General features: G+C 55.6%; 1 protein-coding gene across 7 annotated transcripts in view; it reads left to right on the forward strand.

Annotated features, from left to right (window-relative positions):
- Nucleotides 1–26,324, forward strand: part of FOXP4 (forkhead box P4) — a 52,176-nt gene extending 25,852 nt beyond the window's left edge. The window contains exons 2-16 of one of the 7 annotated variants that reach the window (XM_036217848.1): nucleotides 5,242–5,337; nucleotides 11,500–11,622; nucleotides 12,209–12,295; nucleotides 13,867–14,014; nucleotides 14,160–14,373; nucleotides 14,646–14,750; nucleotides 15,499–15,586; nucleotides 16,588–16,671; nucleotides 16,783–16,990; nucleotides 17,071–17,147; nucleotides 17,895–17,996; nucleotides 21,528–21,649; nucleotides 23,094–23,160; nucleotides 23,706–23,875; nucleotides 24,360–26,324. In XM_036217848.1, coding sequence (XP_036073741.1) covers nucleotides 5,242–5,337; nucleotides 11,500–11,622; nucleotides 12,209–12,295; nucleotides 13,867–14,014; nucleotides 14,160–14,373; nucleotides 14,646–14,750; nucleotides 15,499–15,586; nucleotides 16,588–16,671; nucleotides 16,783–16,990; nucleotides 17,071–17,147; nucleotides 17,895–17,996; nucleotides 21,528–21,649; nucleotides 23,094–23,160; nucleotides 23,706–23,875; nucleotides 24,360–24,507 — 1,839 coding nt within the window. In that variant the 3' untranslated portion in view covers nucleotides 24,508–26,324. The remainder of the gene's footprint in view (nucleotides 1–5,241; nucleotides 5,338–11,499; nucleotides 11,623–12,208; nucleotides 12,296–13,866; nucleotides 14,015–14,159; nucleotides 14,374–14,645; nucleotides 14,751–15,498; nucleotides 15,587–16,587; nucleotides 16,672–16,782; nucleotides 16,991–17,070; nucleotides 17,148–17,894; nucleotides 17,997–21,527; nucleotides 21,650–23,093; nucleotides 23,161–23,705; nucleotides 23,876–24,359) is intronic. The other 6 variants (XM_036217850.1, XM_036217855.1, XM_036217852.1 and 3 more) reach the window with 6 other exon arrangements.
- Nucleotides 26,325–26,554: the final 230 nt, after the last annotated feature.

Raw genomic sequence — 26,554 nt, forward strand, 5'->3', positions numbered from 1 at the left:
CTGGGACCCCCGCACAGATTTAGAGTCCTCCAGTAGGGGGAAGAGTTGGTAAATAGCCTTGTACCTGGCTTCCGTGGAGAGGATGCTTGCCTCTCCCACCTGAATTCTCAGACAGAAATTAGGGAGTGGAGGGGTGGGCTCATGCTGGAGATGACAGACCCTACTGCCCCAAGACTTGTTTTTCTTTTCATAGCCACTCCCTGTTGCCTTCAGAACTCTAGCTTCATTCCCTTCCGTCCCAGCCACCCTCCCTGGATGCCATCCGTTATAAGCCATTTGTTCCTAATTGTGGAGATCCTGCTAATGACTTCTGAATGGGCGATGGGGGGAGGAGAGTTCAGCTTCATTAGCGAGACTGAGTTCTTAGGCTTGAGGGGGAATGGGGGTAGGTGTAGGCTAGAAGAGGGTTTGGTAGCAAGTTCTTCTGGGTGACAGGACAAGTGACCAAGAGCTGGCTGGAAAGGTAATGGATTAATAGATGACAGTAGTTAATATCCGTTTGGGACCCACTGAGTACTAAGCACTGCATTGTCCCATATACTCTTTATAACAACCCCGTGAGCTAAGTGCAGGGTTATTCCTATTTTGCAGAGGAGGAAACTGGAGCGCAGAGAAGTGAAGTGACTTACTCAGGGTCACTCAATATATGGTAGAGCCAGGATTTGGATCCAGATCACTTTGCCCAGGGACCATGCCCTGGAGAGACCAGTACTGTCTCTCAAAGGAAAACGAGACTTTACTTCCCAAACACAGAGCTGGGCATTTGGTGTTCAGCCCAAGGGGCAGAGGAACAGGGAAAATGAGGTTTAAGAGTCCAAATGGCTCCCACCTTTTCATTCTGCCCCAAGCCGCCATCCCTCCCTCCTTCCTCTGAGGTTTTCCATGGTGCCTTCCATGGGATTCTAAATGCTTTTTCTCACCCAAGGCTGTATTTGGGTATCTGTGGCTCCCAGGGAAGGGAAACAGAACTACCTTTCTCCTAGAGATTCCTTTCTTGATATTCTCTCCCCACCTCAACCAACTTCATCTTCCTTTCACACCCAGACCACTGAAAGCACGTAAGATTAGGGCGAAGGGGGCTGGACAGTGAGGTGTCTGGACTCCAGTTCCTGGCCATGGGACCTTGGGTCTCAGTTTCTTTGCTTGTATGATGGCGACAGTGACCCCTGCCCTACCTAACTCAAGGTTGTGAAGCTTCAGCTAAATGTTTATAGACGTGCTTTGAAAGCTGCCAGGCACTATCCAAATACTAGCTCCTAAACTCTGTGTCAGCCTGTGCCTGGCTCCCATGTTCAGCCTTGACTAAGTGACTCATGAGAGTGCTCGCTGTGTGCGATGGCCGGGGCTGGGGCTCATAGATACATTCGCCATCTCTGTTTCAAGGCGGCTACGATCTGGTCGGCATCTTCAGAGAAAATGGGGCTGGATCTGTCAGGGTGCAGGGCCATCACCTCTCAGAGGTGGGCAGTCTGGTGATGTATCAGGCTCCTGTCTCAGCAGCCAGGAGAGACACTGAAACCCGATGCTTCAGAGTGGTAGATGTGACTCGAATGTGGCTTTAGAAAGTCTCAGACCTGCCCGATCCCCTTGGTTGACCACTTAAAGGGCATCTGGGGCTAGAGGGGCCCCTGGCTCCCAGAGTACTGTCCCTGGCTGGGAGTCTGGATGTGCAGACAGACAAGGTGGTGGTTGGGAATGGGGAACATCAGCACTGCAGTGCACCGAGCGGTCAGTAACATTTCCAGGCCATCCTGAGAGAAGAGCTTGTAGCCCGAGCCCAGGGTCTGCCCATCATCCCTACCCCAGGGTACCTACGGGGTGATTTTTAGATGGTACTGAAATCACTCTAAATTGGGTCAGGGTTGGTCTGTAAACTAATTGCACAAAATGACCTTGTGTTATCTACCGTCACCTCCCCATCTCTTCTAATCACGGGGCTATAAGTGGTAGGTGGCCGTGAACATGATTGAGGAGTTCAGACCCCAATGACCTAAGGGTCTCTGTGCGGTCCTCTAGCCTCTCCTACTACTGCCCCCAACACAACTTGATTTTCTGCCCTGGGAATAGTGTCAAGGTCCCTGGACTTTCTGGGCCATTTCACTCCTCTGTGGGGGAGGAGGTCACTGTGCCTTGAACACTGTTACCCTCCTTGTCTACCTGATAAACTTACCCTTTAGGACACTTGGCAGTGCTGCTACCTCCTCTGGGAGGCCTTCCCAGACTTCCCCAGGCAGAGGAGGCCCTTCTCTAGGCTCTGATGCCCAGGGCCCACTCCACTTAAGTCTCTGACAGGCAACTGTTGTAACAGCACCCAAGCTGTGAGTCCTGGGAAGGGCCATGGGCTGTTTCTCTGTGTATCCTCAGCACCTAGCGTGGTCCCCAGCACGTAGCAAGTGCTCAGTGAACGTGAAGGAAGAATGAGTGGGGAGTGTGGAAAGTCAGAGAAGGGGACAGCCTTGGCCAGGCCTGCGGTTTTACTTGGCGCTCTCATCTGGCCTAAAGGGCAGGCCAAGAGGAGGGGGAGCAAAGGGCCTGTCACAGGGAGCTCTCAGGAATGAGATTGCAAACCCATGTCATTTTTTTTCTGTAAATCTTGTAATTTCATGCTTCAGAGGACCACAAAGTAAGAGACTCAAAGGGGAGTAAATCCAACTCCCAGGCTAGTCGCCCCACCAGAAGCCGGCATGTGGCGCCCTCCAGCTCCCCCTGGAAACCCCTCCCAGCTGCTCCCCTCTCTGCACCAGGGAGCCTGGTGCTTCATCTCTCTGCCCTGACCAGCATCCCCTCTGGCTTGTTTGAGCTGGCCAGCTCCTCCAAACCATCCACCTTGTCCCCTGACTCCTCTACTGTCCACCTACCTGGAGGGGGTCTTTCCTGATGACCACCTGGTTACCTCCCTTCTCCCCACCCTTTTACTCTTCTGTACAGCCTCTCAGAGCCTTTGACTCAGAAAGGTCAGACTTCTACTTTCTGAAGTGAATCTTGAAGAGAAGAAACCCCAGGCCACTGCTCCAGGGTATGAGATCCAGGAAAAGAGAGAGGGGGTAGGGGAGATCTAGGATCTGGGGGGCTGGTGAGCATGCCCGTCTGAACTCCAAGTTTGCCTGGGGACGTGTTCCCATAGATACACCAGTGTGTATTTAGATACCATCCTAAGGTTAAACTATATTTGGGCCTCGGGAGGCACAGCTGCTCAATGCTGGTGATGAAAGTGCTTCGAAGGGAGGTGTGTATATATGCTTGGGACACAGTGGGCACTCCAGAAGGGTTTGCAGGGGGCAGTGTATATGAGTGCATCTGTATTCCACCGTACAAGGTTTTGTCTGACGGTGCTTGTGATGGGGATAGAAGAATAGAGGTCCATGTGAGGACAAACAGGTGTGTGTGGACAGAAGCTAGTGAGCCACAGGCAGGCACGTGCCATGTAGTAGGTGTGCCAGGCAGGAGGCTGTGTGTGTTAAGAAAGACTGAAGGAGGCAAGGGGGAAACTCTTGAGAGATTCATGAGAAGGAAAGGAACAGACACTTCGCGAATGTCACCTAAATGCCAAGCATTGGTCCTTTAATCCCATAGTGTTTCAGAAATGGGTAGTGTCCCAGTTTTTCAAATCAGGAGACTGAAATGCAGAGATAGAACAACTCATTTCAAGATCACACCGCTGATAATCACACTGGGATTCAAACTCAGGTCCACCTGATGCCAGGGCCCTTGTCATAGGCCTGGATATAACTGTTCTGGCTCTCAAGGAGGTCTCTGAGGAATCTGGAGGCAGACAGGTTTTGTGCTCCTGGAATGTGGATTAGGGACAGGTCCCCACATCCCCTGCCTCTGAGCCCCTCACTGACCCTGGAGTTGAGCGATGCAGGGCTGAGCCGACTTTATAAAGAACTTCCGAGGCCTCCTTGACCCCTCTCTCCTACCTGACTGACCTCTCACAGCCCATCCATGCACCTCTCAAGCTCACAGCTCCCCCTGCAAATGCCACACACTAACCACTCTGGTGACCCTGGCTCAGAGTCCAGTCCAAGCCCAGACCACCACCTATAACTCAAGTGATAGTTCACACTCCCACTGCAGGACTTGATTGAATTCCCCCAGTGCCACAAGGCCCTGAACCTAGACCCTCTGGCCTCAGAAAGCCAGTGCCCAGACCCTGCGACTCCACCCTCACCACCTATGTGCTCTGATTCCAAGTGAATGTTACTCACTTAGCCCCCGGACTGGCCTTCTAGTAAGGCAGATGGTCTTGGAGCTGTGCTTCTGGGGCTCAAATCCTGGCTCTGACACCTCCTAACTGTGCGATCTTGGGCAAATTACTTAACCTCCTGGGGACAGTTTCCTCATCTGTAAAATGGGGCTGATAATCCCTACCTCACAGCCCCCCAGGACAGGATTAAATGAGATCTTACCTGTGAAAGAGAGCAGAGTTAGCCATCCCAAAATATGCCACTTTGAGATATTGATTATTTTAGGCTGATTAATTTTAAGAAACAGCAGACCTGGCTCGGCAAACCAAGTAGGAAATACCCTTTGTAAAAGATGTATTTACACGTGTGAGGGAGATCTCCATTTGTAAGGGTGTCTCCCTGGCTAGAGCAGGCCTGCCTTTGCTATCAATGGAGAAGGTTTGGGCTTAAATCTGCATAACAACCTTATCCTTATTTACTGTGCTTTTCCTGGTAACCTCCTATAAATGACTCTGGGGGGGGGGGGCCCACCATCTTTTGTTCTTTAGCTGAGGGAGGGATTTAAACGATGACTTCTACCATGTTGGCCAGCTACTCTGTTCTTCAAAGTGTTTTCTCCTGCTTATCTGTCTTGTGTTAATTTGGTTATTAGTCCAGCTGGAAGAACTTGAAGGGAAGAGGATAGTTTTTCCTGCCTGACACATAGTAGATGCTTGATAAATAGTACCAATGCCTAGTGTCCTGAGCTACCCCAATGTTTGGCCATGGATCCTTCCATTTGCTACCCTCAAGGAGGACAGCAAACTTCACCAGGTCCCACAGTAAGTCCCCACAAGCTGTCAGCCCCAGACCCTAACAGCTCCTCAGTGACTACTATCTTGATTCTTACCCGCGAGCCCAAGTGGACCCTATGACTTTCACCCCCAGGACCTTCCTTCCACCTTACCCTGACTTCCTCCCCCGTACTACCCCAGACTCTCCCTGAATCCTGGGTCTGTACTGACTTGTAGCCCACAGTTACTGGGCAGGCACGCTGACTCACCCTGTCTTGCAGGCTCTCCAGGTGGCCCGGCAGTTCCTGCTACAGCAGGCCTCAGGCCTGAGCTCCCCAGGGAACAATGACAGCAAGCAGTCGGCTTCTGCCGTGCAGGTGAGGAGGAGGGCACCCCTCTGGGCTGGGCTGGCTGGGCTGGACTGGGGCCGGGTCGGAAGGTGGGCTTGGCAAACCAAGGGAGGGGAAGGGCCAGTTGGCGAATTGCTCTGGCCAGTCCCCAGTGCCAGAAAGTGGACAGCTGTCCAGAAGGAAATGCAGTCACTGTTAGGTGTGGAGTGAAGAAGTGTCCACTTTCTCTGTCATCTCCACCTGACCCCTCAGGCCTTCCCCCGCTTGGCCTCTTTGTCTCTGAGTTCGCATCTGTGCTCTGCTCATTCTGTCTCTGTCCCTCCACCGGCTTCCTCTTCCTTGGCCTCAGGGTCACTTCTCAGGTTTCTGTTTCTCCATCCCAGTGTGGTCACTCAGCCTCTCCCACTCTCCTCCCTTCCCAGGCTCTCTCAGTTGTTGAGGTCACCACATCTCCTCCCTTATCTCTCACCCACCAATTCTCTCTGTCTCCCTGTGTTTCCTGTCTCTTGATGTCTCTCTGTCTCTTTTGTTTTCCTTTGCACAATCTGCCCCTTTTTCCCCCTCTCCCTTCCCCCCAGCCTGCCTGCCCATCTGGCTGGTTGGGGGAGGGGAGATCTGTGGGGGGTGGGCGGGGGTAAGCCAGGCCTTCTGTTTACCTTTTGTGTCACAAAGAACTTGGGAGAATCGCTGTCTGAGTCTGGGGTGGGTCACCACTCGGGCAGCGCCCCCCCCTTCCCCCACTCTTCCTTGGCCCAACAGCCAAGCTTCCTAGCTCCCCCCACCCCTCCCCATAGCAGCGGGGGAGGCTTGGAATTGGGGAGAGGATTAAGCGGGGCTTTGAAAGGAAGTTTATCTAAGAGAGGAAGGCTGAACACGATCCTGAGCGCGAAGCCCTGGAGTCTGGCGGGGCGGGGTGCTGAGGGAAGTGTGGAGGGCGGGATGGGGTACGGGGTTCCCAGAGGAGGACCCCAGGACTGGGTTTTGTGTAAAACAAGCTTATGTTCAGAAAGTGCTTTGCAGAAGTTCAAGGTGTCCGACAGTAATGTGGCCTTCCTTAGCAGTAGCCCTCTTTTAAAAGTCTCAAACCTAATGAGACAGCCCTCAAGGGGGAGGAGCTGGACTAGGAATGGTGGCCTGGGTGGGGGAGGGGAGGACAAAATCTAGAAAGCCAGTAATGGGAAGAAGAAAAAGTTCTCACGCCCATGTGGTGTAGGGGCTGGGTCTCCTTGAATTAGGGACCCCTACCCCCCAAACATACTCCCTGGGTCTGAAATTGCCCTCAGGCTGCTCTTCTTAATCTTCCCCACCCTGGGCCCAGCTTAGTACGCCTTCTAAGAACAGGGAGGGGCAGACTGGGGAACATTTGTGTTCCCCCAACCCAGAAAGGGCCCGCTGACCCAAAGCAGAAAAAAGGAGCTCGATGGGCGTCAGAAGGACCGAGATCAGGCATCAAGAAGGACTTGCAGCTGGCTGTGAGGGGTAGGAGATCTGAAATAATGAGAAAAGGAGGGAGGCTGTGGAATCTTCCTCAGGAGACCCCTCTACCCCCTCCTAAAATGAGTGAGGTCCCTGGATGACCTAGAATGAGAGGCAGAGGTTTTAGTCAGAGGAACAGATAAAATGATTCTTATCTCGGGCCTTCTTTCTTGTTTGGCCCCTTACCTCCCAATGATTGATTCATTCACTCATTCAACAAGTACTTGCTAAACTAACAACTGACACTTCCATAGTGTTTACAGAGGCAGGCTCTAAGTGCTTCACAAGTATCTCATCTTATCCTCACAGTTCTATGATGTAGATGCTGTTATTAGCTTTATCTTTCAGATGAGGAAACTGAGGCCCAGAGGGTTTAAGCAACCTGTCCGGAGTCACACAGCTAACGACAGGCAGAGCCAGGATTTGAACCCAATCAACTAGCTCCAGAATTCATACTTTAATGCCCACACCATGACTTTGCCATGTGCTTAGCACATCAGTGAACACCAGTAGTCCATAAGGAAAGAGCCCTGGTTGGATGACCCTCTGGGCTCAAGGTGGTGGGGGTTTTGGGGGCCACGTCTGAACTTCCTTGGGAGTCTGGAACCCCGACTCTTGATCCTTCTCCTCCAACCCTGGATACCTTCTTCACTTTTCATTCCCAACCTCAAGTTCACAATCTCCAAGGAGGTGGGGCTTCTGTCTCCAAGTGGGGTCTAGGGCCAAGAAATAGCTCTCCTGTGAGCTCAAGGCCTGTGGGGTGATAGGTAGAGTGAGTAGAAAAGTGGACTTTGTCGATTTGGCGCTTGAGTGAAATGCGTACCGAAGGGAGATTAGTGGCGGCCCCTTTCCCAGTGGCCCCCATAGGACTCTACTCTGCTCCCCTGCTGAAGGTGGGATTTCCTGCCCACTCACCTCCCAGCCATGTTCACCACCCCTCTCCTAGAGCCAGCTTCAGAAGAGTTTCTAAAACAATGTTAGTCTCCACCTCTGGCCTTGAGATTGCTTGGTTTGTACCCAGGCCTGGACCCCTGGCGAGGAGAGGTCGGTCACAGAAGGCAGCACAGATAGCTGGGAGTCTGGGCGGAGGAGGGATGAGACCAGGCCCCCTGTCTCTGCCCAGCTTTTGTCTCCTTCTCTGAGCCCCCCTAAGGCTAAACCTTCTGGTATTTCTAGAAGTTCTTGTTGTCCCACCATGATCTTTTTTGTTGCAGCTCCAGGTCAGAAGTAAGGACTTCCTTCTGGTCATACGCAAGGGAGTTTAACCTAAACTAAGCTCGGGCCTAGTCTCCACACTCTCCCAGGGACCCCAGACCCCATACTTAAGAGACTGAGTTTGGGTCCTTGATTGGCACCAAGTTGCATCCATCCCAATCCTCAGCCCCCAAATAAGCTTCCTCTATGTCACTCAAATACCATCCTCGTTCTTCCCCATCAAGCAGCCCAGCCCAGCACACTGTATTCATGGTGGGCAGAGGGCTCTAGGCCTGAGCAGAGCCCCTGGCAGGGGAGGGGGCAGGGGGCTGGAGGCAGCTGTCAGCATTTAGCCCAGAGCTCACATTGCCAGGGCTTTGTAAGCACGTAGTGACCCTGGCCACTCTCCAGATGGTGACTCACGGGCATTGCTGAGCTGACTAGGTGACAGCGCCCATCCTGACACATCCTGGCCTGGTAAGGGGTCAGTAGGGCGTCAGGGGAGCTCTAACTCATAGTGTTCAGAACCCCAAGGGGAATCGGGGTGGGGGGGAAGAGGGGGATGGGTCAGCCAACTTAGGAGATCAGCATGTGGCAGCCACCTTGCTGACCTATCTTGCCCCATTGGGCCACCTTAGAGACAAGTATACTCGAGGTAATCCATCCAGACCCATCTCTGCAGCCGCCTCTCCAGCCGGTTGTTAGGCCATTTGGCAGGAACAATGGGGTCCAGAGAGGCCTTCCAAGGTCATCGCTTCCATTCCCCCAGCTCCAAGTAGGAAAGCCCCAAGGAAGGAAATGCCACATCCTTTCTTGCATGCCACTCACAGTTACTCACTGGTGCCTGGAAAGATATGGGTGTCTGGTGTCAGTCTCACCTGCCCTGGGCTGAGTCCATCTCTGGGGCAGCTCTTGCCACGACGAGAGTGGGAAGCCCAGTGCTTTTGTCTTCAGTGACCTTTGCCACCCAGTGCCCTCTGGGGCCCCTGGAGTGTACCTGAGGTGCAGTGATGAAGAAGGAAGAGGGAAAGGAGGAGAACAGGAAAGAGGGGAAAAAGAAAATCAAGAATGTTTTAAAAGGCAGTTTTCTTTACATCCGTATAGAATTTAATGGCATACAAATCACTTTCCCCCTGTCCCCCAGCCATCTTCTCCCCTTACCTCTTCTCCCCTTGTCCCTTTGATGGTAGGGCAGATTGTTTAACTTCTTTAGCCTTCAGTTTTTTTATCTGCAAAATGGTGACAGTGATGCTACCCTCCTCCCAGGGTTGCTGTGAAGCTTCAGGGAGATCATACTCATTAAGGGCTTAGCCCAGTGCCTGGCGAATAAATCCACAGTCAACCACAGCTTTTTGTTGGCCGTGTGAGGCTGAGCTGACAGGTGCTCCATACCCCAGTTAGCAGATGGAGAAGGTGAGGCTTGGTGATTTCAAAGAATAGTCAGTGTCAGGGACAAGAACCTAGGTCACCTGACTCAGAAATCTAGGTCTCTGAGCCCAGTGCCACCATGCTGGGCACCCTCGTGGGAGGAGGAAAGAAAAGGCAGTGACTGGCCTAGCTGCCTCGGGGGTCACCTGACAAAGGACACAGGGGTTGTCTCTGCAAGGGTGGTGGGTCTGTGCCACTGTCTGCCCCCTCCCCTAGCCCTTCAAAGAGTGAGGACCAGAATGCTCTGCAGCCTGGCTTTCCGGAGTCTCCTCTGATACCGTGTAAAGAGGGAGGTTGGCCTTTGGGATTTCCAGCCTCATCAACCCTTCAGTTCCCTGGATAGTTCAGTTTCCACACATACTCCGTAACCTTTCTTAAGACCTGCTCCAGGATGGGGCAGGCGGTGTGGAACATGAAAGCACCGGGAACTGCGTTGGACACAGGCCTGGGCTTAAGTCCCAACCCTGCCACTTGAGGCTGTTTGATAGACGCCCCGGGGATCTGTTGTTCCCTCAGATGGCCATGGCTAAAGAGCCAGTCGGTGCCCCTCCCAGGGATGTGTGCACAGAGATGGCTGGGGGAAAGGGGGAAAGCCCAGGGCCGGGCTCAGCCTCTAGCTGGGCGAGAAGAGCTGGGAGCAGCGGGACTTCCCATATCCCTGGGTTCATTTCACTACGGCTCCCCAGCTGCTCCCCTGCCTGGGGATTCCCTAATTGGCGGTTTGAAGCTGAGTCCTGCCACTGCTGGGATCCTGAAAGGAACCAACTCCTCCTCCTCTGCCCTACCCATTGGGCAGGGGGAAGGTGACAGGGGCCATGAGTTCCCTGGGGACCTAACCTGTCACATCCTGCTCAAGACAAGTCCCTGCAGGATACTTTCCCCGACTGGGCCGCCCTGCACCCCTCCCTTCACACCCCAGAGCTGGCAGAGGGGCCTTCAGTCTGCCGGGAAAGGTATTTGAGCTCAGGGGAGTAAACACAGCGAGTACCTGCTGTGTGCCGGGCACTCTGCTAGGGCCCGGGAGTGAGAAGATGAGAGTTTTGTGCACCCTTGTGGTGGGGGTGGCGGATAGCCCCTGTCCTGCTAAAATAGGGGTAAGGGCAGTGTTGCAACTTGGGCTTCCCTGGCTGTGACTGTACAAGTCTGGGGGTTTCAGGGGAGATAGGGGTGGGAAAAAGATGATGTTGCTGCTCTTCTGTGCACCTTTTCCCTGAAGCTAGATTCCCTGGGCCTCCTGTGGACGCCTAAGCCAGGGGCGGGGGGCAGAAAGCTGCTCTAGCTGGGAGGAGTCACCTCTTACAATCCAATCCCTGTTTGTTGTTCGAGGAAACTGATACTCCAGAGAGGGCAAGTAAGTGACTTGCCAGGGGGTCACACAGCAAGTTCATTGCAGAGCTAACAGTAGGAGCCGGCTTCTTAACTCCCTGCAGTTCTCTCCACCCTGTGAAGACTTATACACATATACACCAAGGGCGGCACCCTCAGTGCTCTCTGGGCCTCTGTGTATGCCATCTGGACAGGTGTGCTGGAGTATGGGACATGTATCTAAGTAGGGCCAAAGTCCAGGGCCTCCTGCCATGTGGGCCACTTTTCGAATCTTCCCCATGGCTGTAGGCCGCCCTCATGGCCAGGCCCACCTCATCGTGTCTCAGAAGAGACAGAGCAAGAGTTTAGAGTGGCTAGCTGCTGCCTTCCCGTCACTCGGGGAGACCCCACCAGAGCATGGGTTCCACTGACCAGTGTCACTATAGTCTAACCTTCCGGGACCTAAGATAGCGCATCCCAAATAACAGGCAGCCCTCCTGACCTCTTGCTGTGTGCCAGGCTCTGTTCTCAGTGTTAACTCGCTAGTCCTCATGAAAATTTTAAATGTCAGGCACTCTTACTGCTTCCATTTTGGAGGAAAGAAAGCAGAGAACAGGGAGGTATGTATGTCACTTTTCCAAAGACACTCAGTTGGTGGCAGAGCCAGAATTTGAACTCGGGCAGTTCCTGGAGTCCCAGTCAGCTATAACGTGATTGGGGCTTTGGGCGCATGCCCCTCCTGGGGTGGCGTTGAGGTGAGCAGGCTAACAGGGCCAAATCCCACAGGTTCCTGTGTCGGTGGCCATGATGTCGCCGCAGATGCTTACCCCCCAACAGATGCAACAGATGCTGTCACCCCCACAGCTGCAGGCCTTGCTCCAGCAGCAACAAGCACTCATGCTCCAACAGGTGAGTCTGGCCCCAGGGCAGCTGGGAAATAGGGGGGACCGGGGGGTCGGTAGGCACTGCGCCTCCCCCTTCCCACCCTGTTTACTACCAACATCACCGAGTGGTAGAAACCAGAGAGGCTGCTCAGGCCAGACCGGCATTCCTCCAGGGCAGCTGGGGGAGGTCAGGGATCAGGCCTCCCCCACAGCAGCCCCTCCACACTCCCTCGTGATGCCGGACCCACCTCTACTCCAGAACCCTAGGGAAGGGCAAAGTACATCCTGGAATATTCTGGCTCCTGGAATCTTGCCCTATTTAAGGGACCTACCAAGAGGCAAGGAGGGCTGAGAGGTGGAGGATGGAGGTGGAATAGGGAGCTGCCCTCTTCCTTCTTCATTCCTTCCTGGTACAGACCTTACTGAGGGAGCCTCTCAGAGCAGACATCTCCCTGTGGGGCCGTCCATCCCACTGCCCCAGTAAGACTCCCCACTCCTGCCTCTAAGAGCCCAGTTACCACGGAGTTGGGGTTGCTCCGGGGTCAGCAATCTGCCACCCGAGGTAACCCACACCCACCCCCGCCTCCTGCCCCCCCACCCCCTCCCCCCAGCTGCAGGAATATTACAAGAAGCAGCAAGAGCAGCTCCACTTGCAGCTCCTCACTCAACAGCAGGCTGGGAAGCAGCAACCCAAAGAGGTAAGGCGCTCAGGCGGACCCACCCCGTCACCCGCAGCCCTCTCCCGGTCAGAGGCTGGGAGTCCCAAGGCGGAACAGTCAGGAAGAGGCTGGAGGAAGGGATCAGAGAACGCGGGAGAAGTGGAGATGGGAGCTCACATCTTTCCATCTCCCCTCATCCCCATTCAGACTTTCTCTCCTTGCCTCGTGTTGGATTAACGAGAGCAGGAAGACAGAGCCCTGTGTTGTCTCTGTGCCCATGTGTGTGTAGACTCGTGTATATGAGTATCGGATGGTCCACACTCGGGACCAGCTGACCTGCTGTCATGCCCTCTTCCTATCCATTAGTTTCTCGGTGACCCAGACCTTGGTCCTCCACTCAGGTCTAGGGAATGTTTTGGTTTCTCAGCAAACCGCTTGCCTCCTCCCCCAGCGCTGCCCCAACTTCCTTCGCTTCTTGTTAATCAGCCCTGCTCTCTCCAGCCTGTACCACCTGCCCCATCTAGGCCACAGTGCCTCCCCAGCTTCCATACCAGGCCCTGCTGCCCTCCCCCCACTTGTCCCAAACATGTGACTCCCTCCTGCTAGTCAGACCACAACTGAGCTCTGAGTTGCCCCTTCCCAGGAGGATGCCCTGCTGACGCCCAGTCATTCCCCAGCTCCTCAACCTCTCCCTCAAGGATCTGGTAATTGCTTCATTCTCTGCATTATTTCTAGGCTGGGTTCGTTGACTAGCCAGCCCCTACCCCACCACACCCCCAGGGCACATGGGCAGGTGTAGAGACGTCCCTGCCTCCTAAGCACCCAGGGCAGGCTTGGCTCCTGGGACTCAGAAAAGACTTGCTGACAGGCCAACTTGTCAGTGCCTATGTGAAGAACTGACTTTGGGGAGTGCGGGGCGGGGGCGGGGGGAGGGGACACAGACCAAGAGATCAAGAGAACACTTGCGTGTGTGCGACCCAGAGCTAGCAAGTGAACAAGTGTGAGTGTGAGTGTGAGAATCCCTCCTCCCCCAGCGGGAGGGATGGCTGTCATTGACTGGGTCCTGATGACCCCACTGATGCTGATCTTTTAAAGTCCCGTCAGACTCCTTGATTCTCTGTATCTAAGAAGCAAGAGAGGAGAAGAACTGGAGGGAAAAAGGCCCCCGCCGCAGAGCAGAAGGCGGGCACCCCTGGCATGTGGGAAGGGTGCCTGCCGGGTGGGAGTGGCCCCCGGATTCTGACAGGCTCATTGATCATTGTGATGAGAGCCCCCCCTCCCCAGGCGTGCACAGCTGCGGTGCGGGGAGCTAGAGCCTGCCGCTAAGCAGCGGAAGGAGGGAGGCGGGAGCAGGGAGGCATAGTGCTGCGCGTCTGGGGCCGGCTGTGTGTTTGCGCGCGTGCGTGCGTGCATGCGTGTGTTTACTGCGAGGAGGCATGCAGCCCTATGGAAGCTGGGCCGGGAGCAGAGAAGCTGCAGCTTCAGACACTGCACCGACAGCGCCGGGGGCTGAGAGGCCCTGGGAAGGGGTAGCCGCAGGGTGGGGGCCAGATGGCACACCTGAGCCTGATGGCACCCCTCTCTGCCCGCCCCCTCGGGCCCCCCACCAGGCACTGGGGAACAAGCAGCTGGCCTTCCAGCAGCAGCTCCTGCAAATGCAACAGCTGCAGCAGCAGCACCTGCTCAACCTGCAGAGACAGGGGCTGGTCAGCCTGCAGCCCAACCAAGCCTCGGGGCCCCTCCAGGCCCTCCCACAAGGTGAGTGACTCACCCCCAAACCCCAAGCCCAGCCCCACAGCCCTTGCTCTACCTGCGAGCTGGCAGCCCCTGCCCCAGGGGTAAGGCGGAGAAGCCCCTGTGTTCCTGAGGCCCCGCCAGCCTCCAGCTTTTCTCTCTCCCACAGCAGCTGTGTGCCCCACGGACCTGCCCCAGCTATGGAAGGGTGAGGGTGCCCCCGGGCAGCCCCCCGAGGACAGTGTCAAGCAGGAGGGGCTGGACCTCACTGGCACGGCCACCACCGCTACCTCGTTTGCCGCCCCCCCTAAAGTCTCGCCCCCGCTCTCCCACCACACCTTGCCCAATGGACAGCCCACTGTGCTCACACCTCGGAGAGACAGGTACGGGGTCCAAGCTTGGAGGAGGCACTGCAGACCCTCCCAAGGGCACACCTGGGCTCCTAGGGGTGGCAGAGATGGAGGAGGCTGCGAGGGAGGGGTGGAGTTTAGGGACCTGGAATTTACCCCTCTCCCAGGGGACACAAAAATATGCTAGGCCTCGGGAAACCTGTTAGGGACAGAAACATCACCAGCAGGATAGCTGGGGCTGGGCCGGACCCAGAGCTGCTGGGGTCTTCAGGGCCCCTGACCACCACCTCCCCCGCTTCTCCCAGCTCCTCCCACGAGGAGACGCCTGGCTCCCACCCCCTCTATGGACACGGAGAGTGCAAGTGGCCTGGCTGTGAGACCCTGTGTGAAGACCTGGGCCAGTTTATCAAGTAGGTGTCACCCCCACTTTCCTTCGCTCCCAGCCTTCCCCCCCGTTCCGCAGCCTTTCCACAGGGCCCTTCACTCCAGCCGGCCCCTTCTTTGGCCTCAGCCGCCAGCCGCCTTACTGTCCTCCCCCGAGGGGACTAGTTCCTTCTCTGCCCCATCAGTTCCCCATCGCTGCTGCCCACCTGCCGAGTGAGCCTGTATTGCTGGGCCTGCAGCCTCCCCACCCCATCCTCAGGCCGCAGAGCCTATTGAGGCGGGGGCATGAGGAGGAGAGGACTCCCTTCCACTGCCCTCCCCCCAGACTCAGCCCCCAAGAGTGATGGCCTAGTGACAGGCCTGGCCGGTGGACATGCAGGGCGGGAGGCGGACAGGCGGCTGGCAGCAGGCGGCCAGCTGCCACCGCCGTGCCAGGCTCTGTCACTGACTGATTAACTCCGCTGTCTCCCAGACCCTTGCAGCATCAGGGTCAAACAAATTGTTTTCACGCTTCGTCAGAGGTTTACTTAATTAGTTCATTTGCAATTAGATCTCTCTGTAGCTGGGATTTTTAGCAAAGACATCAAAGGAGGGTGACGAGAAGGCGGCTTCCTCCTTTGCCCTGTTTTTTTCCCCACCCCTTTCCCTTCTTTGTATCTCTCGGTCTGTCTGCTTTCCAGGCCGTGGGCGGGCTTAGAGGACGGGATGGGAGGGTGGTGACAGCAGGAAACACAGGGCAAACTATCTCTTCTCCACCCCCTCCTCCCTCTGAAGACACCTCAACACAGAGCATGCCCTGGATGACCGGAGCACGGCCCAGTGCCGGGTGCAGATGCAGGTGGTGCAGCAGCTGGAGATCCAGGTGTGACCTGAGGCTGAGGAGGGACGCAGGGGCTCCGTCCTCTGCCCCTCCCACAGCATTGACTTTCCAGGAGGGATTTGGGGAGCCTTATAGAAGAGTCACATGGTCAAAGCATATTTTCTAGGTCCTAATTACCATGGTTTTGAGGTGAGGGCAGCTGGATTCTGAAGGGTAAACCAGGATCAGGGTCATCTGTACTGGGAGACCCAGAAAAGAGACAAATGCCAATAAAAACAAAAGTAGTATTCATAGCTAACACTTTGTACTGTCCTAAATACCCATATAACTCAAGGAATCCTTTAAACAACCTTGTGTGGTGGGTACTGTTATTATCCCCCATTTTACAGAAAACAGAGGTGCACAGAGGCGAAGTAACTTGCCTCTGGTCACTCAGCTGGTGGCAGAGCAGGGTTACAACCTAGGCAGTCTGGCTCCTGAGTCTAAGCTCTAACACAGAGTTCTCAGGAGGCTCCTCAGGACAGTCCGTCAGGCAGCCAATCAATATTGCCCATTCCCTCTGGCACCTAGCAGAGTGCCCTGCCTTGAGACAGTAGTTATGAACCATCTATTGAATTTATGAATGGGTGGGGGGTGAATGAATCATTCACCCATTCCCGTGTCTCCATTCAGTGCGTGAGGACCCTCTCACACACAATTGCCACTAAACTTGGATGTTGTTCAGTCACAGCCTCTGCCCTTGATGGGGAGAAAAGGTGTGTGCTGTTGAGAAGATGGCCTCTAATTGTGATGAGCTCGAGCCTGGGACACAGGGCCTGGAGGAGAAGTGGGGAGGGCTTCACGGAACAGGCAGTCGGTCTCTGTCTTTGGCCATGAGGGTGTAAGGGGCCAAAAGGGAAGGGGACAGAGGGGTCTGGGATGCTGAGGCTGAGGGGCAAGTGGTAGCTTTCTAGGGTGTCTGGTGGGATATGGAGGAGGAAGAAGACCTGCCCGCCTCCAGGTACAGCCCCTGCCCACTACCAGCCTCTTCGCCCTCTCCACAGCTCGCCAAGGAGAGCGAGCGGCTGCAGGCTATGATGGCCCATCTGCACATGCGGCCCTCTGAGCCCAAGCCCTTCAGCCAGCCGGTGAGTGACTCTCCCTTCTTGGCGGCCTTGCTACAACCCTCCCACAACTCCCTGAACCCTCCAGACCCCCACCTCCCCGGCTGGTCTCAGCATCCTCCCCATTGCTCACAGCTGAACCCGGTCCCTGGCTCCTCCTCATTCTCCAAGGTGACCATCTCTGCAGCAGACTCATTCCCAGATGGCCTCGTGCACCCCCCCACCTCCGCTGCAGCCCCTGTCACCCCACTAAGGCCTCCAGGTCTGGGCTCTGCCTCCCTGCACAGTGGAGGCCCCGCCCGCAGGAGGAGCAGCGACAAATTCTGCTCCCCCATCTCCTCAGGTAAGGGCCAAGGGAGGGGCATTTTTCCCCCAAGCTGGGCCCCGCAAATGGCTACCTCATCTGCTGCTTGTCTTCTCCAGAACTGGCCCAGAATCATGAGTTCTACAAGAATGCGGACGTCAGGCCCCCCTTCACCTACGCCTCCCTCATCCGCCAGGTGAGCATGGAAGAAGGTTTCTGGAAGGGATGGGGAATGGCACACAGGCTGCACGTCTCCCTCAAGCTTCCAGCCTCCAGGAGGATTCTGAGTCAGAGAACATGACTTTCCCTCTCACATTTGTCCCTTCCCGCTCACCCCCGCCCTTCTCACCTGCAGGTGTCTCATATAGGCTTCGGCTGGTCACCTGAAGATTTCTCTGGGGGCACACACACTTTTCTTTGCTACTCATACCCACCGTGTCATTCATTCTCCCATTTCCATGTATACACACACTATTCCCATGAGACGGTGTTCTGATACTAGTGGTCACTCTTAGCCTGCCCCTCCCTTTCTCCCTCCCCCCCGCCCACGCACACACCATCTCATAGATGGGAAGGGGGCCTTTGCCAAAATCATGGAAAATTCCAAACATCCCCACCCCCAGGCATCTTTCTCTCAAGAATACTGCTTTCATTCCCATTCCAGGGCATTGGCCCTTGGAGCCATTTTCCCTCTAGAGAAATTCATGTGCTGCTTGCACAAGTGCATAGCCCTTGAGATTTGTGTTCCTTTCAGCTCTGGCTGGGCTGTAACCCACCTGCCCCTCTCAAGACCAGTAAAGCACTGCCAGTCCTTATCCACACTCTCCAGCTCTCAGAATGAGGTAGAGGCCAGGCGGAGAAAGAGATCCTGGGGGAGAGAACACAGGCCTGGGACCCTTTGATGCCCAAACTGAGGGACCGTTTGCTTCTTCCTTGTCCATAGGCCATTCTGGAAACCCCTGATAGGCAGCTGACCCTGAACGAGATCTATAACTGGTTCACCAGGATGTTCGCCTATTTCCGGAGAAACACTGCCACCTGGAAGGTGAGCCACGCCCCTCCCACCTGGCCCAGTGCCCAGTCACCCTTGGATATCACATCCCTTTGAGACTAAGGATGCCTCGCAATTATTCCCTTCAGAGAGGTGATCCTACAGAAATGACCCTGGCAGGGCTCAGGCTGGGCCATGTGCCCCTCCACCCCCACCTCTGCAGGGGCCATAGAGTGTTCTTTAACTGCCTCTTAATGGCCCCTCTCTTCTAGGCATGTGCTGCCTTCTTCCTGGGAAGAAACCCTGCTCTCCTCTAAAGTGCTTTCCCATGGGCCCCAAAGACTCTAGCCCCATGGAGTAGGGCCCCCAAGAGTCAGTAATGCCTGAGCCTGGTGGGGAGGCCTGAGTTGCATTCACAAGAGATCCTAAGGGTCCTGATACCTTGGCTAAAAGCACATGTTATGAAGCCCAGAGTCGGGGGTAGGGGGTGTATGAGCCCAGACACACGGACGGACTGAGACCCATGGACCGTATATATACTGGGGCACAAACACAGGCAGTCACCCACCATCCTCAATTCTCCCATCTGCAGCAGGAAGATAATTGTCTCCATCCAATTAGTCATTTAAACACCATCAGCCCATGAGAGTTTTCCTGGGGGACCAGAGACAGGCAAGGGAGGGACCCTAGAAAAATGGGACATGGAAATGTGGGCTGAGCTGCTAAGCCATTTGTTCCTCTATAGCCAAGATGGGCTGTGTGTCTGTGAGCCTGTGTGTGTCTGTCTTATGAGTGAGAATATTGGGGTCTTTGCAGCAGAATGAGAAAGCGCTATCTAAATTGGGAGAGTGGGGGGAAGAAGTGAGTGTTGGGCTCTGTGGCGAAGGTTAGACACCTGAGGAGTTCCTAGCTCAGAACCTTATTTGGAACCCTGGCTCTTGAGTCCCCCTGCTGGCCAGTTTAGAAACTGCAGTTGGGCTACCCACCCCCCCCCCAGGCGCCATCCCACCAGATTTCAACAAGTGTCACTGAGGCCCCCTCCCCACCAGTGCCCAGGACAGCGTGGGGACTGCACAAGGCCCAGCCTTCCCTACTCTGGAAGTGTGCTAAGTGCAGCAGGAGAGACTGCTCCATTATCTTCCGTATCTCCATGTCCAATTCCCAAAGCTTGGGAGAGAGGCTATGAGGCTGGGACAGCCATTCTGATTGGTTCTCAGTGATGTCATTTCCTGCCAACCACAGTCCTGCCCTCTCTCTGAACCAACAGAGCCTTTCTGGGGCCACCTGATCCCCTCTAGGCCAGTTTGGATACCAGATTTTATGAATGATCGAGTCCTATACAGGTTGTTACGATTATTACTTCATATTTAATATTGCACGTTAATCCTTTGCCTTTATGGGTGCAGTGCAGAGCCTCATATCCACGACATAGTCTCTTTGGGGGCAGAGTGCCACCCGCCCACCTACCCTCCTTTCCTGTTCTGTCTTAACTGCACCACCTCACTGCAATCTTTACTGTCCTTTTCTTGAGATCAGGAGGAGCTGGTTTAGGTGACTTCCTTAAATCCCTCGATGATTGTCGCGAAAACACTCCACCCCACCCCCCCGCAGAGCCTTAAATCTCTAGGGGCCCTTGGCCTTCCATGCCACCTTCTACTGGTTGCCCAGCCTTGGTGATCTCAGTGGTTTCTCTCTCGCTCTGGGGTCTTCACCTCCATCTCTCTTCACCTAGCCTAAGTCCCAACAGGAAGCCTGCCAAATGACTGAGTGAGTGACCCTCCCAGTTAGCAGTGTTCTGCGGTTGCTTCTGCCACTTGAGTTCACTGCCTGTGACCTCCCCGTGGCACAGTAGAGTCCATCGCAGCTTGAGGTCCACTTTGACCGTCAGACGTTTAGCAGCTTCATTCCTGTTACTTGGGAAATGGTACCCTGTCTACACCCAACTCTATTTCCCTCCCGCCTCCGCTTTCTACCCATTTATCTCCTCTTGAGGTCTCTCCTCAACTATTTAAGCTTCCTTTCCTCCCTCCTCCTTTACCTCTCTGGCCCCCACACTGAGATGATGTCCACTTCAGACCAGGGCAGAACGATCAGGAATTGGCGTGGGCCAGGCCAGCTGCCATTCATCCGGGGACAGAGCTGCCATCTGCCAAGCTGATGGTCCTTGCCATCCCTCCCGTGTCCATCCCCTTCCAGGGCCTGTGTTGTGGGCCCGTCCTTTTGTTTACGCAGCCCCCGCTAGACCCCTTAAATTGCCGTTAATGTTTCAGCGTAACGAATTAGTCTCTCATCACGAATCAGGCTTCGAAATGAGGGAAAAAAGCCCCGGTGAGGCCATCCTCGGAAATTGGGGTCATTCTCATTTGCAAAGCGGAGGATCGGAGCCCCGTAATGCGGGCAAATTTATTCCGAGGCAGGAGCCCCGGCGTGATTAGGCCCTTTGTAATTATCGCTCCAAGAGATTCCACTCCAGCCGCCCGCCTCCCTCGTGGATTAGCAAGCGAGTCGGAAAAATACACAGGATTTAATTAGAGGCAAATTAAAATTGGTAATGAAATCGGGCCAGTTGCAAGTGGCAAGAGTTGGAAGGGAGAGAGGGAGAGGGGATCTCCAGGGGCACAGGCTGCCCGCCCTGCCTACTTTCTTCCCCATTTAGAAATGTAAAGAGGAGACAAGATAGGGACAAGGAGGCGGAGGCCGGGGGAGGACAGGTAACGGACAGGGACGGCTGGGGGATGAAGCTGAAAGCGGAGAGTCCAGGGACAGGATGGGGGACGTGGAGGGTGGGGTAGATTAGGGCCCTATCCCAGGCTCCTGTGTGGGGGTGAACTGGGTCAACTACCCCACCCTCACCCAAGTGTCCTACAAACCAGATGACCTCAATTCCTGAAGTTATCCTGCCAGGAGGAGGTGGGAGCGACAAGGTGACTTTTCCTCTTTTCTCTCCTCTTCCTGTCTTACAGCTACTAAACCCACTGTCTCATTTCTTCCACTTTATTTCAAGTATGTATTAGGCCTCTACTGTATACCTCACACTCCAAATAAGCTCTCTGTTCTGAGGCCTAGCTCAAAGCCATGGCCCCCGCACTCCTAGAGGTGGAGGACAGTTGCAGTGAGAGTGCCCAAATTATTCACCAAACTTTTTAAAGCTTAATGGAAATTCTGTAGGCACCTGAGATAAGATGTCCCAGGCTCACTGAGGTGCCAAGGCCTGAGTGTGACCTCATGCCAATCAGAAGCCATGAATAACAGCTGTATGTGTCTCGATTAATGATGACAGAAAAAGTATTACTAGCTACATATCGTCCAGTTGGCAGAGTTTTCCAGAATGCGGCAGGAAGAAGGGGTGGGGCAGATAATGAAATGGGCTGTCAGTGGTGAAGGTGCTGGGAGTTTCTGCCTCCAAATAGAAAAGGGGCCTTCCACCCCCTATGGCCAGGTCTCCTCTCACCCCACCCCTCCTCTGCTAGTCCCTGGGCGGCAGAAATTAGGACACGGACTTTGCTGTATGTGCTCATCTGAGCAAAGAGGGGAGGCTGAGCAGGCTGTCTCTGAGCATCTGCCCCTTGTCACTGCTCCCCCCAGAATGCCGTGCGGCACAACCTCAGCCTGCATAAGTGCTTTGTGCGTGTGGAGAATGTCAAGGGTGCCGTGTGGACTGTGGACGAGCGGGAGTATCAGAAGCGGAGACCGCCAAAGATGACGGGGTATGTGAGCGCAGACCTGGGCGGAGTGCACACACTGGCATGTGGGCCAGGTCACCCCTTTGCCTTTCCAGGGCACGAAATCCTTCCCACGTCAGGGGTGAGGCAGGAAGAGAAGGGGTAGAGGAGTTCAAAGGAGACTGAAATCTGGAAGTGACTAATAATTAGAACAAAGATGTTCATGTCTTGTTCTGTCCTTCTGAGGGAAGGAGCCAAGGGGCACCTCACACGAGGAGACAGAGGCCCCAAGCTGCCGTGACTAGAGCTGGGACAGGGGCAGATGCCAGTCATCATGGCCGTCGGTGATGGTGCTGTCAACCTCTGGGGTCCCCGGGCCCTACCTCTTCATTTCATAGGGAGATGAGGCCCAGAGAGGGCAGGGGCCTGGAGGGAGGTCACAAAGCAGATTTGTGGCAGAGCTGGGTCCCTGACCTGCCATCTTTTACATTCTGCTTAACCACGTGGCATATTTAGTGAAAACCGAGGAACCTGAGGGGGGATCAAAACCTCCTCTTCGGGCTTCCTTCAGCACCAGTGGCCTTCTCCCCACCGCAAATACCCGCCCCACAGGCTCCCCTTTGCCAGTGCCTCTTGGCCCCAAGGCCCAGGGGCAGGGAGAGAGAAGTCTAAGGCAAGTCAGATGTTTCTCAAAGCTTTCTTCTCCACAGACAAGAGCCTCTCCACCCCCAGGCAGTCATAGGCACTGGGGCAGGGCTGGGACCTGGGAAGAGAAGGAAAGCCACCCCCTTCTGAGTGCCTCCACATGTCAGCCACAATGCTCGGTATCTTCATGCCTCATTTCCAGCTTATCATCAGAAGACCTGGGTTCAAATCACTCTCACCGGCTGTGTTACCTTAGGCTAGTTCCATAACCTCTCTTAGATGCTCTGTAAACTGGAGGTAATCACTGTGGAAAAGAGACAGCCTCGAGCCATTGCTTTTCCAGACCCAACTCTCAAACACCTTCCGGTGCAGAAAAGCCTTTGGTATAGAACAAAGTGACTGAGCACGTGGCCTATTAGACGTCCCAAAATTCAGGATGGCAAGAAAGTGTGTATTTTACAAATACAAGACTATCGAGGCTATAGCTTGGACCTTGCTGAACATTGGGAAATCTAGACTGGAGAGAAAAAGTGCTGGGGCAACACCACATGAAGACAGATATTGGGAGGGGTCCCTGTTCCCACTTACCAGCTCTGAGATGCTGGACACGTTCCCAAGCCCCCGAGAGCCCAGGCACATCGCCTGTGCACAGGGGCTGCTGGGACCCGCCGTGCCAGGTCAGCGTCAGAGCTGAATAAGGCTCAGCAGACAGTGGCTGACCATGCCTTGTCCCCCAGGATAATGAATGGGACAGTCCCTGGCACTGAGCAGGCCCTTTAGTCAGGGTCAAGGCATGGGCGAGGAGTAAGCGAATGAACCAAACACTGCCTTCTGTCTCCTCCAGGAGCCCCACCCTGGTGAAGAATATGATCTCCGGCCTCAGTTACGGAGCACTTAATGCCAGCTACCAGGTGACCGGGCCCTGCCCAGAGCCCACCAACCGCTCCCCCTCTACCCTCCTACCCCCTTGATTTCCCTTTAACACACACTGGCCTGCAGAAAAGACCTTCCCCCACCCTCCCCGCAGAGGTCCCATCTGTAGACAGAGAAAGAGAAGGGAAAGACCTTAACCTGCCTTAACTCAGCTGTGGCGGAGCGACCTCTGCTTTCAAGACTAGGCGTGAGCAGGGCAGGGCACAGAACAGGGAGGTTAGCGTAACCAACGGAGTCCCCTTCCCTAGCTTGTCATACTGGGTGTCCTCTGCCTCCTTCGCAGGAGACAGGCGGGCCCAGATTCCCAGGAAAGCTGGGAGGGAGGAGGTCAGGGTCAGAGCTCTGACTTTGGGAGGGGAGCAGTGCTCTGAAAGGCTGGGTCCGGTTTGGGGGTTTGCCAAGACAGATGTGTCAGCTGGGCCAGTACACAGACACACACATGCCCAGGAGGTTCTGGGAGTAGGGAAGGGACAGCACTGGACTGGGTGCAGCCCACTGACAGGGGCGACCCTGTGCCCTCCAGGCCGCCCTGGCCGAGAGCAGCTTCCCCCTCCTCAACAGCCCTGGCATGCTGAACCCCGGCTCTGCCAGCAGCCTCCTGCCCCTCAGCCATGACGACGTGGGTGCCCCCGGGGAGCCACTCCCCAGCAATGGCAGCAGCAGCCCCCCTCGCCTCTCCCCACCCCAGTACAGGTGAGCACACAGCATGGACCCCCCACTCAGTGCCCACAGACCTCAGGGAGGGAGATCTCACTGCAGGAGGGATCTTACCACGCCCACCATACCTCTTCCCAGGGCATGTGGCTCTCTTTCCTCTTTCCTCCAGCTTTTACCCCACCCCCCTTTCACCCCCTCTCAGCCCTTCTTCTCTCCCTTCTCATTCCTCTCTCCTTCTCTTGATTTCCCTCCTCTTTTTCCTTCTTCCTCCACTCTCTCATCTCCTCTGTCCCTTCTTCCCAAAGGCAATCTCTGTCCATCCCAACAGCCCCTTTCCTTTGAAGAGAGCCCTGGGGGAGATGGATCAGACCTAAGAGGTCAGGCCTCAGTGGCTCAGGGATGAGGGGTGGGGCGTGGGGAGGCAAACTGAATACTCTGCTATGCCCCAAAATTCCGAAAGAGTTTTCATGGGAGCAAGGGAAGGCCTCCAGGGTGCCCACATGATCCCCTTCTGTTGCAGCCACCAGGTGCAGGTGAAAGAGGAGCCCACGGAGGCAGAGGAAGACAGAAGGCCCGGCCCTGCCCTGGGTCCCCCCAACCCCAGCACCACAGGGCCTGCAGAAGACAGGGACCTGGAGGAGGAGCTGCCAGGAGAGGAACTCTCCTAAGGGCCTCTCGGGGCAGGCAGGGCAGGGGTGAGACCCCTCCTGGAACCCAGGCCCCATCCACCCCCACTCCACAGCCCCGCCCAAACCGCAAGGCACTTCCAGGACTCAGATGGGGGGGCCTGGGCCAACAACTCCCCATGTGACTTTACCGACAGACGCTTGGGGCAGGAATGGTTCCACCCCCAAGGGGACACAGAACCCCTGGTCTGGGACCAGCAGAGGACACGGAGGGCCCAGACCCCTCCTCAGACCTTCCTCAGACCTTCCCCTACATCTGAAAACCGCCTCTCCCGCCACCACCAGCAGCAGCAGGGCCCTCCTCCCCCACCAGCTCTCCCCTACAGGGCCCCTCAGCGCCATGGAGACCCGCAGGCGGGGCTAAGCCTCTCAAACCCAGGGCCCCTCGCACCTGGCTCTGGCAGTGTTTTTCTGGCCAGAGCCCACCCCCCCACACACACTCCCCTAATTTGTGCTCCCTTCCACCTTCTTTTCCATACTGTGAAGAAATTATTCTCCCTGAACTCCTACCCCTGCCCTGGCCTGGATGGAGGAACGGAAGTTGCCAACCATCCGCGGAAGAAGCCAGCTCACTCTGCTGTGCCCACCCAAAAGCCACTGCTGGGGCGGCACGAGCTTTGTTCCCCGTCGGGTCCATGGGAGCAGGGCCACCTGGCTCTAGCCCCTCCTCCTGACCTAAGGTAGGACCCAGGCTGAACTGGGACTCCACCTCATTTACTGGACACCCCTCCGGCTGCCCCGAACTCCAGGGAGCGTAGGAAGAGGCCAGTGCCTGCCTCCTCCGCAGAGAGGACGGTGTCAGTCGGACTTCGGGAGGTGGAACCACTGAAGGGAGCCCAGCGACCCTTGAGGCTAGAGCTGGGGCAGAGGTGGTGCCAGGACTGCCGCAGGCATCCTTCCACCTCACAGGAGGAAAGGCCGGGCTGAAAGCAGGCTAGAAAGGAAGGAGGGATTAATTTGGTGGCTGCTGTGACCCAACAGGTCACCCCCCACCCCCAGCCTATAGGTCCCCTATTGCAGTCCTCCCACAGTCTTCCTCAGCACCCCTTTCCTATTCCCCCAGTTAAACGGATGACCAAAGACCTTTCTTATGCCGGAAGCAAAAACCAAAACTTTTTGTTGGCTTTTTCCTTTGTCGCCTCCTACAATTCCCTGCTCCTCCTGCTCCCTATCCCAGCCCCAGGCTGGAAGCCCTCCCTCCACTTAAGTTATTGTTTTAAACCAAAGTTTACAGTGTCTGTTGGTGGCCAAGACCCTTTCTCTCCACCCCTTCTCCACCCCACCCTGAGGACCCTGGGACTCAGTAGGGGCTGGGGCCCTACTCACCTCCCCTTTGCTCTTACCCAGCCTAGGAGAAGAAAAGAGGGCAGCGGGGGAAAGAGGTGGGCCACCCTCAGCCCCCACATCCCCTCGGGCAGTGGGCACGTGAGCCCTAGTCCCAACCCTGGGCTGCTTCCTGGGGGCTATCCAGACCCCTTTCTAGGACCAAGTCCCCCATCATGCTGGGAGTGCGGATTCCAGCAAAAGAGCTGGAAAAAAAGCGAGACTCCACAGACCCCCTATGGGGGAATCCCAACTCAAGGCCAAGGACTGGGTGTGTTGGATGCTTTTGACACCCCAGGCCAGTCCCTTTTGCTGAGAATACTCCTTGGACTATTTCCCAAGAAACCCCCACATACACCCCTTCACAAGCCACCCCTCCCGAGAGGCAGGGGGCCCTCCGCCCCCTCCCCTGTGTACTCCCCACCTGTGTTCCGTTTGACCAGCACAGAAATATTAAACGTCCTCTATACACCGGGGCCTGTGTGTGTCACCAGGTGGGGGAGGGGGCGGGGCGAAAGATTGCTCTGGGGAGCTGGGGGCAGGAGGTGCCAGCGGGACCGTGGTGGCTCCTGTAGGGGCGTGAGTGGGCTAAGTGTGTGGGCTTGTGGGCCAGGCACTGGTTAGCCGCCAGCCCCGCAGCCGGGGCCTGCCTTCAGTAATGTTGCTCTTTCCGTCCCCCTCTTCCGCTCATAATCTGGGCCTTCTC

The sequence above is a fragment of the Rousettus aegyptiacus genome, unplaced genomic scaffold (assembly GCF_014176215.1).
Source record: "Rousettus aegyptiacus isolate mRouAeg1 unplaced genomic scaffold, mRouAeg1.p scaffold_m13_p_1, whole genome shotgun sequence".
NCBI classification, from domain to species: domain Eukaryota; kingdom Metazoa; phylum Chordata; class Mammalia; order Chiroptera; family Pteropodidae; genus Rousettus; species Rousettus aegyptiacus.